The 12500-nt window shown below is 49.3% G+C and overlaps 1 protein-coding gene across 1 annotated transcript in view; it reads right to left on the reverse strand.

Annotated features, from left to right (window-relative positions):
• The window catches only part of LOC311321102 (tyrosine-protein kinase JAK2-like), a 40536-nt gene that overhangs the window by 6654 nt on the left and 21382 nt on the right, over nt 1-12500 (reverse strand). The window contains exons 12-19 of the mRNA XM_084452997.1: nt 12057-12191; nt 10726-10813; nt 3588-3715; nt 3125-3263; nt 2673-2824; nt 2101-2251; nt 1313-1446; nt 606-795 (exon numbers count right to left, since the gene is read on the reverse strand). Coding sequence (XP_084309123.1) covers nt 606-795; nt 1313-1446; nt 2101-2251; nt 2673-2824; nt 3125-3263; nt 3588-3715; nt 10726-10813; nt 12057-12191 — 1117 coding nt within the window. The remainder of the gene's footprint in view (nt 1-605; nt 796-1312; nt 1447-2100; nt 2252-2672; nt 2825-3124; nt 3264-3587; nt 3716-10725; nt 10814-12056; nt 12192-12500) is intronic.

The raw sequence follows: 12500 nt of genomic DNA on the forward strand, positions 1-12500 counted from the left end.
GTAGAGCAGAGTAGAGCAGAGCAGAGTAGAGTAGAGCAGAGTAGAGCAGAGCAGAGCAGAGCAGAGTAGAGCAGGGTAGAGTAGAGTAGAGCAGAGTAGAGCAGAGTAGAGCAGAGCAGAGTAGAGTAGAGCAGAGTAGAGCAGAGTAGAGTAGAGTAGAGTAGAGCAGAGCAGAGTAGAGCAGAGTAGAGCAGAGCAGAGCAGAGTAGAGTAGAGTAGAGCAGAGTAGAGCAGAGTAGAGCAGAGCAGAGCAGAGCAGAGTAGAGTAGAGCAGAGCAGAGCAGAGTAGAGTAGAGTAGAGTAGAGTAGAGCAGAGTAGAGTAGAGCAGAGTAGAGTAGAGTAGAGCAGAGTAGAGCAGAGCAGAGTAGAGTAGAGTAGAGTAGAGCAGAGTAGAGTAGAGCAGAGCAGAGTAGAGTAGAGCAGAGCAGAGTAGAGTAGAGCAGAGTAGAGTAGAGCAGAGTAGAGTAGAGCAGAGTAGAGCAGAGCAGAGTAGAGTAGAGTAGAGCAGGGAAGGGTAGGGTAGGGTAGGGTAGAGCAGAGCAGAGTAGAGTAGAGTAGAGTAGAGTAGAGTAGAGTAGAGCAGAGTAGAGCAGCCCAGTCTCACCGGCGCTGTAGCACACTCCCTTGTACTTGACGATGTTGTCGTGCTGCAGAGACTTGAGGATCTCGATCTCCCTCTCGAAGTCGCGGAGGTGCTCGGCGGAGCTGTGCTGCAGCTTCTTCACCGCCACCACGTCACCCGTGCTGTCCTGCAGGGGGTCGTACCGACACATCTCCACGCTGCCGAAGTTACCCTGGGGGAGGGGGGGGAGGGGGGGGAGGGAGGGGGAGGGAGGGGGGGGGGAGGGGGAGAGGGAGGGAGGGGGGAGAGAGAGAGAGAGAGAGAGAGAGAGAGAGGGGGGAAGGGGGAGATGAAAAAAAGAGAGGTGTGTGTATCACAGTGTGACATACTAGTATGGTACAGTAGTCGGATATGGTGTGTGTGTGTGTGTGTGTGTGTGTGTGTGTGTGTGTGTGTATACTGTATAAGTGTGTGTGTGTGTGTGTGCGTATATACAGTACACCGTATAAGAGTGTGTGTCTATGTGTGTATATACTGTATAAGAGTGTGTGTGTGTGTGTGTGTATACCGAATAAGTGTGTGTGTGTGTGTATATACACCGTATAAGAGTGTGTGTATATGTGTGTGTGTGTGTGTGTGTGTGTATACTGTATAAGAGAGTGTGTGTGTGCGTATATACAGTATAAGAGTGTGTGTGTGTATATGTGTGTGTGTATATGTGTGTGTGTATGTGTGTGTCTCAGCGTTACCTTGCCCAGCTGCTTGAGGAAGATGAGGTGTCTCTCCTCAAACTGGGCGGGGTCCTGGCTCTCGAAGGCCCCTGCGAAGCCCATCCCCCGGGTCCTAGAGGGAACCATGTCGCTCTCCACCAGCAGCTCATAGTCTGTTCAGAACACCATCAATCACTCAACAACACTCTCAAAACTCTCTACATGTGTAATAACTCATAGTTAGATACTCTACAGGACATAATATAATCAATAATCAATATTCGCTCAATATTCTTAACACTATAAGCTGATGTAGTCGGGGACAGGACAGAATTAGGGACAGGACGGAGTTCGGGACAGGACAGAGTCGGGGGGACAGGACAGAGTCGGGGGCAGGACAGGACAGAGTCAGGGGACAGGACAGAGTCGGGGGGACAGGACAGAGTCGGGGGGACAGGACGGAGTCGGGGGACAGGACAGGACAGAGTCGGGGGACAGGACAGAGTCAGGGGGACAGGACAGAGTCAGGGGGACAGGACAGAGTCAGGGGGACAGGACAGAGTCAGGACAGTGCAGAGTCGGGGGGACAGGACAGAGTCAGGACAGTGCAGAGTCGGGGACAGGACAGGACAGAGTCGGGGGGACGGGACGGAGTCGGGGACAGGACAGGACAGGAGATTCGAGGACAGGACAGGTCGGGGGACAGGACAGGTTCAGGGGGACAGGACAGGTTCAGGGGGACAGGACAGGACAGGTCGGGGGACAGGACAGGTCGGGGGACAGGACAGGACAGAGTCAGGGACAGGAGAGGACAGGACAGGACTGACCGGGGGTGAAGAGGCTGTTGAGGTCCCTGATGATGACCCTGAAGGAGGGGCGCTGGCTGGGCTCGTAGTCCATGCAGCTGGTGATCAGGTTGGCCAGCTCCGTCCACTTAGGGGCCGGCAGCTGGTGGCGGTCCACGTAGAACAGGACCTTCTACAGACGAGGAGGAGGAGCAGCAGGAGGAGGAGGAGGAGGAGGAGGAGGAGGAGGAGGAAGAGAAGGTGGATGAATACGGGAGGGCCAGTCCCATTTATCGCTTACTGCCCCAGGACCAGTTCCATTCCTATCTGCCGTATAGGTCAGAGATAAATAGAACTGATCTCCTATACAGGACCAGTTCCATTTCTGTCTTCCCTGTCCTCAATACAGGACCAATTCCATTTCTGTCTTCCCTATCCTCAATACATGACCGGTTGCATTCATCTCTGTCCTATTACAGGACCAGTTCCATTTCTGTCTCCCCCGTCCTCAATACAGGACCAATTCCATTTCTGTAGCCCCTGTCCTCAATACAGGACCGGTTGCATTCATCTCTGTCCTATTACAGGACCGGTTCCATTTCTGCCGGCCTGACCTTGGAGCAGTCCAGGGTGCCGAGGGGCTTGTCCCCCCCGCTGCAGATCTCCCACAGGGTGGTGCCGAAGCCCCAGGTGTCGGCCGCCTGGCTCAGGTTCCTCCAGTTCTCCACGCACTCCGGAGGAACCCAGGGGATCCGCTCCACCAGCACTGGGGGGGAGAGGAGGGGAGGAGAGGGAGGGACGGGGGAGGAGGAGGAGAGGGAGGGGAGGAGAGGGGAGGGGAGGAGGGAGAAGGGGAGGGGAGGAGGAGAAGGTGAGGGAGGGAGGAGAAGGGGAGGGGAGGAGGAGAAGGGGAGGGAGGGATAGAGAAGGGGAGGAGAGGAGGGGAGGGATGGAGGAGAAGGGGAGGAGAGGAAGACGTAAGTTCCTGGCCTGGCCTGGCGTGGGGGCATGGCCTGGCGTGGTGGTGGGGGCGTGGCCTAGCCTGGCGGAGGGGGCGTGTCCTCACCATCTCGGGGCAGCACGGTCAGGCTGACCCCCGGGTCGCTCAGCTTGATGAACGGCAGGTTCCCCGTCCTCCGGTCCTCCTCCCGGATCAGGAGAACGTTCTTAGCACACACGTTCCCGTGGACCACGCCCTTGTCCTCCTGATAGACACACACACACACACACACACGCACACACACACACACACACACACAAGCACACACGCGCAAACATGAAGCTGCTGTACAATTCTCTCAATCAACTGTGTGTGTGTGCGTTAGATCCTTGTGTGTGTGTGTGTGTGTGTTAGATCATTTTGTGTGTGTTAGATCATTGTGTGTGTGTGTTAGATCATTTTGTGTATGTGTGTTATACATTATCAGTGCGAGTGTGTTTGTGTGTGTGTGTGTTAGATAATTTTTTGTATGTGTGTTATATATTATCAGTGTGTGTGTGTGTGTGTGTGTGTGTGTGTGTGCTCCTACCAGATAGAACATGGCCCAGGCTAGCTGCTTGGCCACCTCTAGTTTCCAGGTGACGCTGACAGAGCTCTTGTTCTTCTTCAGGTAGATGTCCAGAGAACCAAACTTCACATACTCCTGGACCATCATGTCTGGAAGGAAGAGATAGTATTATTACTCCTGGACCATCATGTCTGGAAGGAAGAGATAGTATTATTACTCCTGGACCATCATATCTGGAAGGAAGAGATAGTATTATTACTCCTGGACCATCATGTCTGGAAGGAAGAGATAGTATTATTACTCCTGGACCATCATGTCTGGAAGGAAGAGAGAGTATTATTACTCCTGGACCATCATGTCTAGAAGGAAGAGATAGTATTATTACTCCTGGACCATCATGTCTGGAAGGAAGAGAGAGTATTATTACTCCTGGACCATCATGTCTGGAAGGAAGAGATAGTATTATTACTCCTGGACCATCATGTCTGGAATACTGATAGTATTATTACTCCTGGACCATCATGTCTGGAAGGAAGAGATAGTATTATTACTCCTGGACCATCATGTCTGGAATACTGATAGTATTATTACTCCTGGACCATCATGTCTAGAAGGAAGAGATAGTATTATTACTCCTGGACCATCATGTCTGGAATACTGATAGTATTATTACTCCTGGACCATCATGTCTGGAATACTGATAGTATTATTACTCCTGGACCATCATGTCTGGAATACTGATAGTATTATTACTCCTGGACCATCATGTCTGGAAGGAAGAGATAGTATTATTACTCCTGGACCATCATGTCTGGAATACTGATAGTATTATTACTCCTGGACCATCATGTCTGGAATACTGATAGTATTATTACTCCTGGACCATCATGTCTGGAATACTGATAGTATTATTACTCCTGGACCATCATGTCTAGAAGGAAGAGATAGTATTATTACTCCTGGACCATCATGTCTGGAAGGAAGAGATAGTATTATTACTCCTGGACCATCATGTCTGGAATACTGATAGTATTATTACTCCTGGACCATCATGTCTGGAATACTGATAGTATTATTACTCCTGGACCATCATGTCTGGAAGGAAGAGATAGTATTATTACTCCTGGACCATCATGTCTAGAAGGAAGAGATAGTATTATTACTCCTGGACCATCATGTCTGGAATACTGATAGTATTATTACTCCTGGGTCATCATGTCTGGAATACTGATAGTATTATTACTTCTGGACCATCATGTCTGGAAGGCAGATATAGTATTATTACTCCTGGACCATCCTGTCTGGAATACTGATAGTATTATTACTCCTGGACCATCCTGTCTGGAATACTGATAGTATTATTACTCTGGAACCATCATGTCTGGAATACTGATAGTATTATTACTCCTGGACCATCATGGCTGGAATACTGGTAGTATTATTACTCCTGGACCATCATGCCTGGAAGGAAGAGATAGTATTATTACTCCTGGACCATCATGTCTGGAAGGAAGAGATAGTATTATTACTCCTGGACCATCATGTCTGGAATACTGATAGTATTCATACTCCTGGACCATCATGTCTGGAAGGAAGAGATAGTATTATTACTCCTGGACCATCATGTCTGGAAGGAAGAGATAGTATTATTACTCCTGGGTCATCATGTCTGGAAGGAAGAGATAGTATTATTACTCCTGGACCATCATGTCTGGAAGGAAGAGATAGTATTATTACTCCTGGACCATCATGTCTGGAAGGCAGAGATAGTATTATTACTCCTGGACCATCATGTCTGGAAGGAAGAGATAGTATTATTACTCCTGGACCATCATGTCTGGAATACTGATAGTATTATTACTCCTGGACCATCATGTCTGGAATACTGATAGTATTATTACTCCTGGACCATCATGTCTAGAAGGAAGAGATAGTATTATTACTCCTGGACCATCATGTCTAGAAGGAAGAGATAGTATTATTACTCCTGGACCATCATGTCTGGAATACTGATAGTATTATTACTCCTGGACCATCATGTCTGGAATACTGATAGTATTATTACTCCTGGACCATCATGTCTGGAATACAGATAGTATTATTACTCCTGGACCATCATGTCTGGAATACTGATAGTATTATTACTCCTGGACCATCATGTCTGGAAGGAAGAGATCGTCATTATTTTGTAACACCAGTGTAACAATGTATGGAGTTACCTGTAACCAGGGGGTCTACATTTACATCAAGCTGACTCATGCTATACTGTCGTAACAGGTGTTACAGTAGGATACAGCAGGATAAAATAATACATATCTAACAGGAAAAGCATATCCACACACCGGATTATAGCTCCTAATAGTTTATTAGATGAGCAACGTTTCGACCACACAGGGTCTTCCTCAGGCAGAAAAAAGAGACTGAATTAGATCCTGTGTGGTCGAAACGTTGCTCATCTAATAAACGATTGGGAGCTATAATCCGATGTGTGGATATCCTTTCCTGCCTGCCCTCTCTCCCTTCCTTCCTCCCTCCCTCCTTCCCTCCCTCTCTCCCTCCCTCCCTCCCTCCCTCTCTCCCTCCCTCCCTCCCTCCCTCCCTCTCTCCCTCCCTCCCTCCCTCTCTCCCTCCCTCCCTCCCTCTCTCTCTCTCTCCCCCACTTCCGCCCTGCTGTCAGTCTGAGGAGTGTATGTGGCTGTGTTAGTGTAAATGTTAGTTTGACCCCTGACCCCAGCTGTGTCGTCAGAGAGTCCTACGGGAGGAGAGGCAGGGGAGCAGGTCAGCGACCTCCTCATCGATCCTCCCCGCTGCCCGACACCACCTGGCCCTCTGACGCTCTCTCTCCTGGCTCTCCCTCTCCGCTGACCGCTCTCTCCATCTCTCTACTCTCTCTCCCTCTCTTCACTTATCCCTCTCTCCATCTCTCTACTCTCCTCTCTCTCCCTCTCTTCACTTATCCCTCTCTCCATCTCTCTACTCTACTCTCTCTCCCACTCCACTCTACTGACCGCTCTCTCCATCTCTCTACTCTACTCTCTCTCCCTCTCCTCTTCACTTATCCCTCTCTCCATCTCTCTACTCTACTCTCTCTCCCTCTCCACTCTGCTGACCGCTCTCTCCATCTCTCTACTCTCTCCCTCTCCGCTCTCTCCATCTCTCTACTCTACTCTCTCTCCCTCTTCTCTTCACTTATCCCTCTCTCATCTCTCTACTCTCCTCTCTCTCCCTCTCCTCTTATCTCTCTCTCATCTCTCTACTCTCCTCTCTCTCCCTCTCCTCTTCTCTTATCCCTCTCTCCATCTCTCTACTCTCCTCTCTCTCCCTCTCCTCTTCTCTTATCCCTCTCTCCATCTCTCTACTCTACTCTCTCTCCCTCTCCGCTGACCGCTCTCTCCATCTCTCTACTCTACTCTCTCTCCCTCTCCACTCTGCTGACCGCTCTCCATCTCTCTAGTCTACTCTCTCTCCCTCTCCACTCTGCTGACCGCTCTCGCCATCTCTCTACTCTACTCTCTCTCCGCTCTACTGACCGCTCTCTCCATCTCTCTACTCTACTCTCTCTCCCTCTTCTCTTCACTTATCCCTCTCTCATCTCTCTACTCTCCTCTCTCTCCCTCTCCTCTTATCTCTCTCTCATCTCTCTACTCTCCTCTCTCTCCCTCTTCTCTTCACTTATCCCTCTCTCCATCTCTCTACTCTACTCTCTCTCCGCTCTACTAACCGCTCTCTCCATCTCTCTACTCTCCTCTCTCTCCCTCTCCTCTTCACTTATCCCTCTCTCCATCTCTCTACTCTCCTCTCTCTCCCTCTTCTCTTCACTTATCTCTCTCTCCATCTCTCTACTCTCCTCTCTCTCCCTCTTCTCTTCACTTATCTCTCTCTCCATCTCTCTACTCTCCTCTCTCTCCCTCTCCTCTTCTCTTATCCCTCTCTCCATCTCTCTACTCTACTCTCTCTCCCTCTCCACTCTGCTGACCGCTCTCTCCATCTCTCTCCTCTACTCTCTCTCCCTCTCCGCTCTACTGACCGCTCTCTCCATCTCTCTACTCTCCTCTCTCTCCCTCTCCTCTTCACTTATCCCTCTCTCCATCTCTCTACTCTACTCTCTCTCCCTCTTCTCTTCTCTTATCCCTCTCTCCATCTCTCTACTCTCTCTCCCTCTCTGCTCTGCTGACCGCTCTCTCATCTCTCTACTCTCCTCTCTCTTTTCTTCTCTTATCCCTCTCTCCATCTCTCTACTCTCCTCTCTCTCCCTCTCCTCTTCTCTTATCCCTCTCTCCATCTCTCTACTCTACTCTCTCTCCCTCTCCACTCTGCTGACCGCTCTCTCCATCTCTCTCCTCTACTCTCTCTCCCTCTCCACTCTACTGACCGCTCTCTCCATCTCTCTACTCTCCTCTCTCTCCCTCTTCTCTTCTCTTATCCCTCTCTCCCTCTCTCTACTCTACTCTCTCTCCCTCTCTGCTCTGCTGACCGCTCTCTCATCTCTCTACTCTCTCTCCCTCTTCTCTTCTCTTATCCCTCTCTCCATCTCTCTACTTCACTCTCTCTCCCTCTCCTCTTCACTTATCCCTCTCTCCATCTCTCCATCTCTCCATCTCTCCTCTCTCTCCCTATTCTCTTCTCTTATCCCTCTCTCCATCTCTCTACTCTCCTCTCTCTCCCTCTCCTCTTCACTTATCCCTCTCTCCATCTCTCTACTCTCCTCTCTCTCCCTCTTCTCTTCACTTATCCCTCTCTCCATCTCTCCTCTCTCTCCCTCTTCTCTTCTCTTATCCCTCTCTCCATCTCTCTACTCTCCTCTCTCTCCCTCTTCTCTTCACTTATCCCTCTCTCCATCTCTCCTCTCTCTCCCTCTTCTCTTCACTTATCCCTCTCTCCATCTCTCCATCTCTCCTCTCTCTCCCTCTTCTCTTCTCTTATCCCTCTCTCCATCTCTCTACCCTACTCTCTCTCCCTCTTCTCTTCACTTATCCCCCTCTCCATCTCTCTACTCTCCTCTCTCTCCTCTCTCTTATCTCTCTCTCCATCTCTCCATCTCTCCTCTCTCTCCCTCTTCTCTTCTCTTATACCTCTCTCCATCTCTCTACTCTCCTCTCTCTCTCTTCTCTTCACTTATCCCTCTCTCATCTCTCTACTCTACTCTCTCTCCCTCTTCTCTTCACTTATCTCTCTCTCCATCTCTCTACTCTCCTCTCTCTCCCTCTTCTCTTCACTTATCCTTATCAGTCCACATCCGGCTGAGGCCTGGACCTGATGCTCTTAGCCTTTTTTGCTCTGTAAATTTAATTTAATGTAATTTATTGCTCTATAAAATCTTAGCCGTTAGACAAATATATTCCAGGAGCTCCAGGTTGCCTGTTTTAATATCTGAGAGACTCCATCTCTCTACTCTACTCTCTCTCCCTCTTCTCTTCTCTTCTCCCTCTCTCCATCTCTCTACTCTACTCTCTCTCCCTCTTCTCTTCTCCCTCTCTCCATCTCTCTACTCTCTCTCCCTCTTCTCTTCTCTTATCCCTCTCTCCATCTCTCTACTCTCCTCTCTCTCCCTCTCCTCTTCACTTATCCCCCTCTCCATCTCTCTACTCTCCTCTCTCTCCCTCTCCTCTTCACTTATCCCTCTCTCCATCTCTCTACTTCACTCTCTCTCCCTCTTCTCTTATCCCTCTCTCCATCTCTCTACTCTACTCTCTCTCCCTCTTCTCTTCTCCCTCTCTCCATCTCTCTACTCTCCTCTCTCTCCCTCTTCTCTTCTCCCTCTCTCCATCTCTCTACTCTCCTCTCTCTCCCTCTTCTCTTCTCTTATCCCTCTCTCCATCTCTCTACTTCACTCTCTCTCCCTCTTCACTTATCCCTCTCTCCATCTCTCTACTCTACTCTCTCTCCCTCTTCTCTTCTCTTATCCCTCTCTCCATCTCTCTACTTCACTCTCTCTCCCTCTTCTCTTCACTTATCCTTATCAGTGCACATCCGGCTTAGGCCTGGACCTGCTGCTCTTAGCTTTTTTTGCTCTGTAAATTTAATTTAATGTAATTTATTGCTCTATAAAATCTTAGCCGTTAGACAAATATATTCCAGGAGCTTGCCCCAGGTTGCCTGTTTTAATATCTGTGTGGTTTTTATGGCTCTATGTGCTACTAACCCTGTTCTGCCTTCCCTCTCCCTAGTGCCTCTCTCTCTCTCCCTCCTATCTCCTAACCAGGTCCAGTGGATGCCCCACTGTCACCACCACCATCTCTCTCCTCTTCCCTCTCTCCATCTCTCTCCTCTTCCCTCTCTCCATCTCTCTCCTCTTCCCTCTCACCATCTCTCTCCTCTTCCCTCTCTCCATCTCTCTCCTCTTCCCTCTCTCCATCTCTACTCTTCCCTCTCTCCATCTCTCTACTCTTCCCTCTCTCCATTATCTCTCCACTCTTCCCTCTCTCCATCTCTCTACTCTTCCCTCTCTCCATTATCTCTCTCCTCTTCCCTCTCTCCATCTCTACTCTTCCCTCTCTCCATCTCTACTCTTCCCTCTCTCCATCTCTCTACTCTTCCCTCTCTCCATCTCTCTCCTCTTCCCTCTCTCCATTATCTCTACTCTTCCCTCTCTCCATCTCTCTCCTCTTCCCTCTCTCCATTATCTCTCTACTCTTCCCTCTCTCCATTTCTCTCCTCTTCCCTCTCTCCATCTCTCTCCTCTTCCCTCTCTCCATTATCTCTCTACTCTTCCCTCTCTCCATCTCTCTCCTCTTCCCTCTCTCCATCTCTCTCCTCTTCCCTCTCTCCATTATCTCTCTCCTCTTCCCTCTCTCCATCTCTCTCCTCTTCCCTCTCTCCATCTCTCTACTCTTCCCTCTCTCCATTATCTCTCTACTCTTCCCTCTCTCCATCTCTCTCCTCTTCCCTCTCTCCATCTCTCTCCTCTTCCCTCTCTCCATCTCTCTCCTCTTCCCTCTCTCCATCTCTCTACTCTTCCCTCTCTCCATCTCTCTCCTCTTCCCTCTCTCCATCTCTCTCCTCTTCCCTCTCTCCATTATCTCTCTCCTCTTCCCTCTCTCCATCTCTCTCCTCACGGCGACGTGGTCCAGACTCTATTAATGCAGCGCAGCGGTTCAGCGTGATATTAGATTCTGTAGAGAGACTACTATAGAGAGACCATCCTTGGTGTGATACTTACTCTCCTCCCCACAGACACACACGCCGTAGGTGAGCAGCAGGTGCTTGTGACTCAGCTGACTCATCATACTGGCCGCCTCGAAGAAAGACTGTCGGGAGACGAAAGATCAAAGTTAGACAGTTATCACAAAAAGGACTAAATACAATTACCTCAGAAAATAAATGGATTAGAAGCCTGACGAAGGTCCAAGTAGCGAAGCGTTGCAGCGATAAAAAGTGTTTTAATGTGCAAGCTAAAGATGTCTGCACACTGCCCCAACCAACACCAACCAACACCAACCAACCCCAACCAACACCAACCAACACCAACCAACACCAACGTTGGATTGGTGCGCCATGTTTGTTGGTGACTGTTAGCGTTGGTTGGATGGATTCTGCAGCGGAATTCTTCTACTTCCAACATTCTAACAACAACTGCCAACTTTAGAATGTTGGGAGGTGATTGGGTCAATACGGAGGCATCTTAATGGCGTCACGTTAGAGGAATTCTGGGCTGATTTATCCCCGATTCACCTCAGGAAAGAGAAATCTGGTCTGGAACGTTGGTCGGTAGCCATGTTGGGCCCAGATGATCTTGTAATGTGGGGGGTTTACAGATCCAATCTTAAACCTCCCGATCGGCTCGCAGACACATCGGAGCGGCCCCGATAATATCAGACATGTTTGATATTTAAGCTTATTACGTCATGACTTTACAAGTGAGACGGCGAGACCAGTGGTTTGTTGCTCCCTCGGCACGATAAGATCCTGTAGTGTGTGCTGAGCCGTTATTTTCAAATCTTGTCACGTGTGCAAGTTTGAGATTCACAAGAAGAACATCTGTTAAGATTCTCCTTACATGCGTGATGCAACCCGATATCAAAATCAGTTAGGATTTTAAACATCCTGTAGTGTGAGCCCGGCTTAAGACTGTGAGTAGGAACCTTCATTTTGTGACTTGCGTTTCTCTCCTGCGCACCTGTCTACCGGACAACCCGACTGCGCAGACGACCTTTTCGGTCATTAATACCCCACATACCGCTCAGGTGAGCTGTGTTCGGAATCGCTCCCTCGTTCCCTCACTCCCTATTCCCTATATAGGGTTCACCATGTAGTGAACTACCTAGGGAACGGAGAAAATGTAGGGTACATGCACTGTTCCCTGGAAATCAAGGTGAATTGTGGGTAATAAATAGTGGACTATATAGGGAACGAAAATTCTGTGGAGAATTCGGACACTGCAAACAAAATGGCTGACGCCCTATATAGTGCACTATATAGTGAATAGGGAGCGATTCCGAACACAGCTGTGGTGTTTGGGGGTCAGGGTGCAGCGCTGCGGTCAGTCCTCACCTCAGAATAGTTGCGGTGAGCCTTGTCCAGGATCTTGACGATGACGTCCATCTGGTGCACCTCCCCGTAGTCCCCCAGCTCCTTCCTGACCCCGCAGAAGATCTTGGTGAAGGTCCCCTGGCCCAGGCTCTCGTTCTGGGGCGTACGGCGAACACAGGTCAAAGGTCAGAAACTCCACGGAGACAGACATGGCTCAGAAACTACTTCACACCGTCAAATACTTGAGGTGCGCCGGATTTATCTTCCCCAGTGCAATGAAAGAAATGTAACAATCCCGTAAGTGCTGTGACGTTAATCAAATGCACCTCAAATACTTTCCAGTAACTGATAAATATAATTGACCCATGGACAGAAATAGACCCCCGGTCCCTTCCAATGGAGGAGTGTGAATATGCTTCTAGACTAAGATGAGTAATCCACGATATCTTTCCGTTATCTAGTCTG

The sequence above is a fragment of the Borostomias antarcticus genome (assembly GCF_949987555.1).
Source record: "Borostomias antarcticus genome assembly, chromosome: 2".
NCBI classification, from domain to species: Eukaryota; Metazoa; Chordata; class Actinopteri; order Stomiiformes; family Stomiidae; genus Borostomias; species Borostomias antarcticus.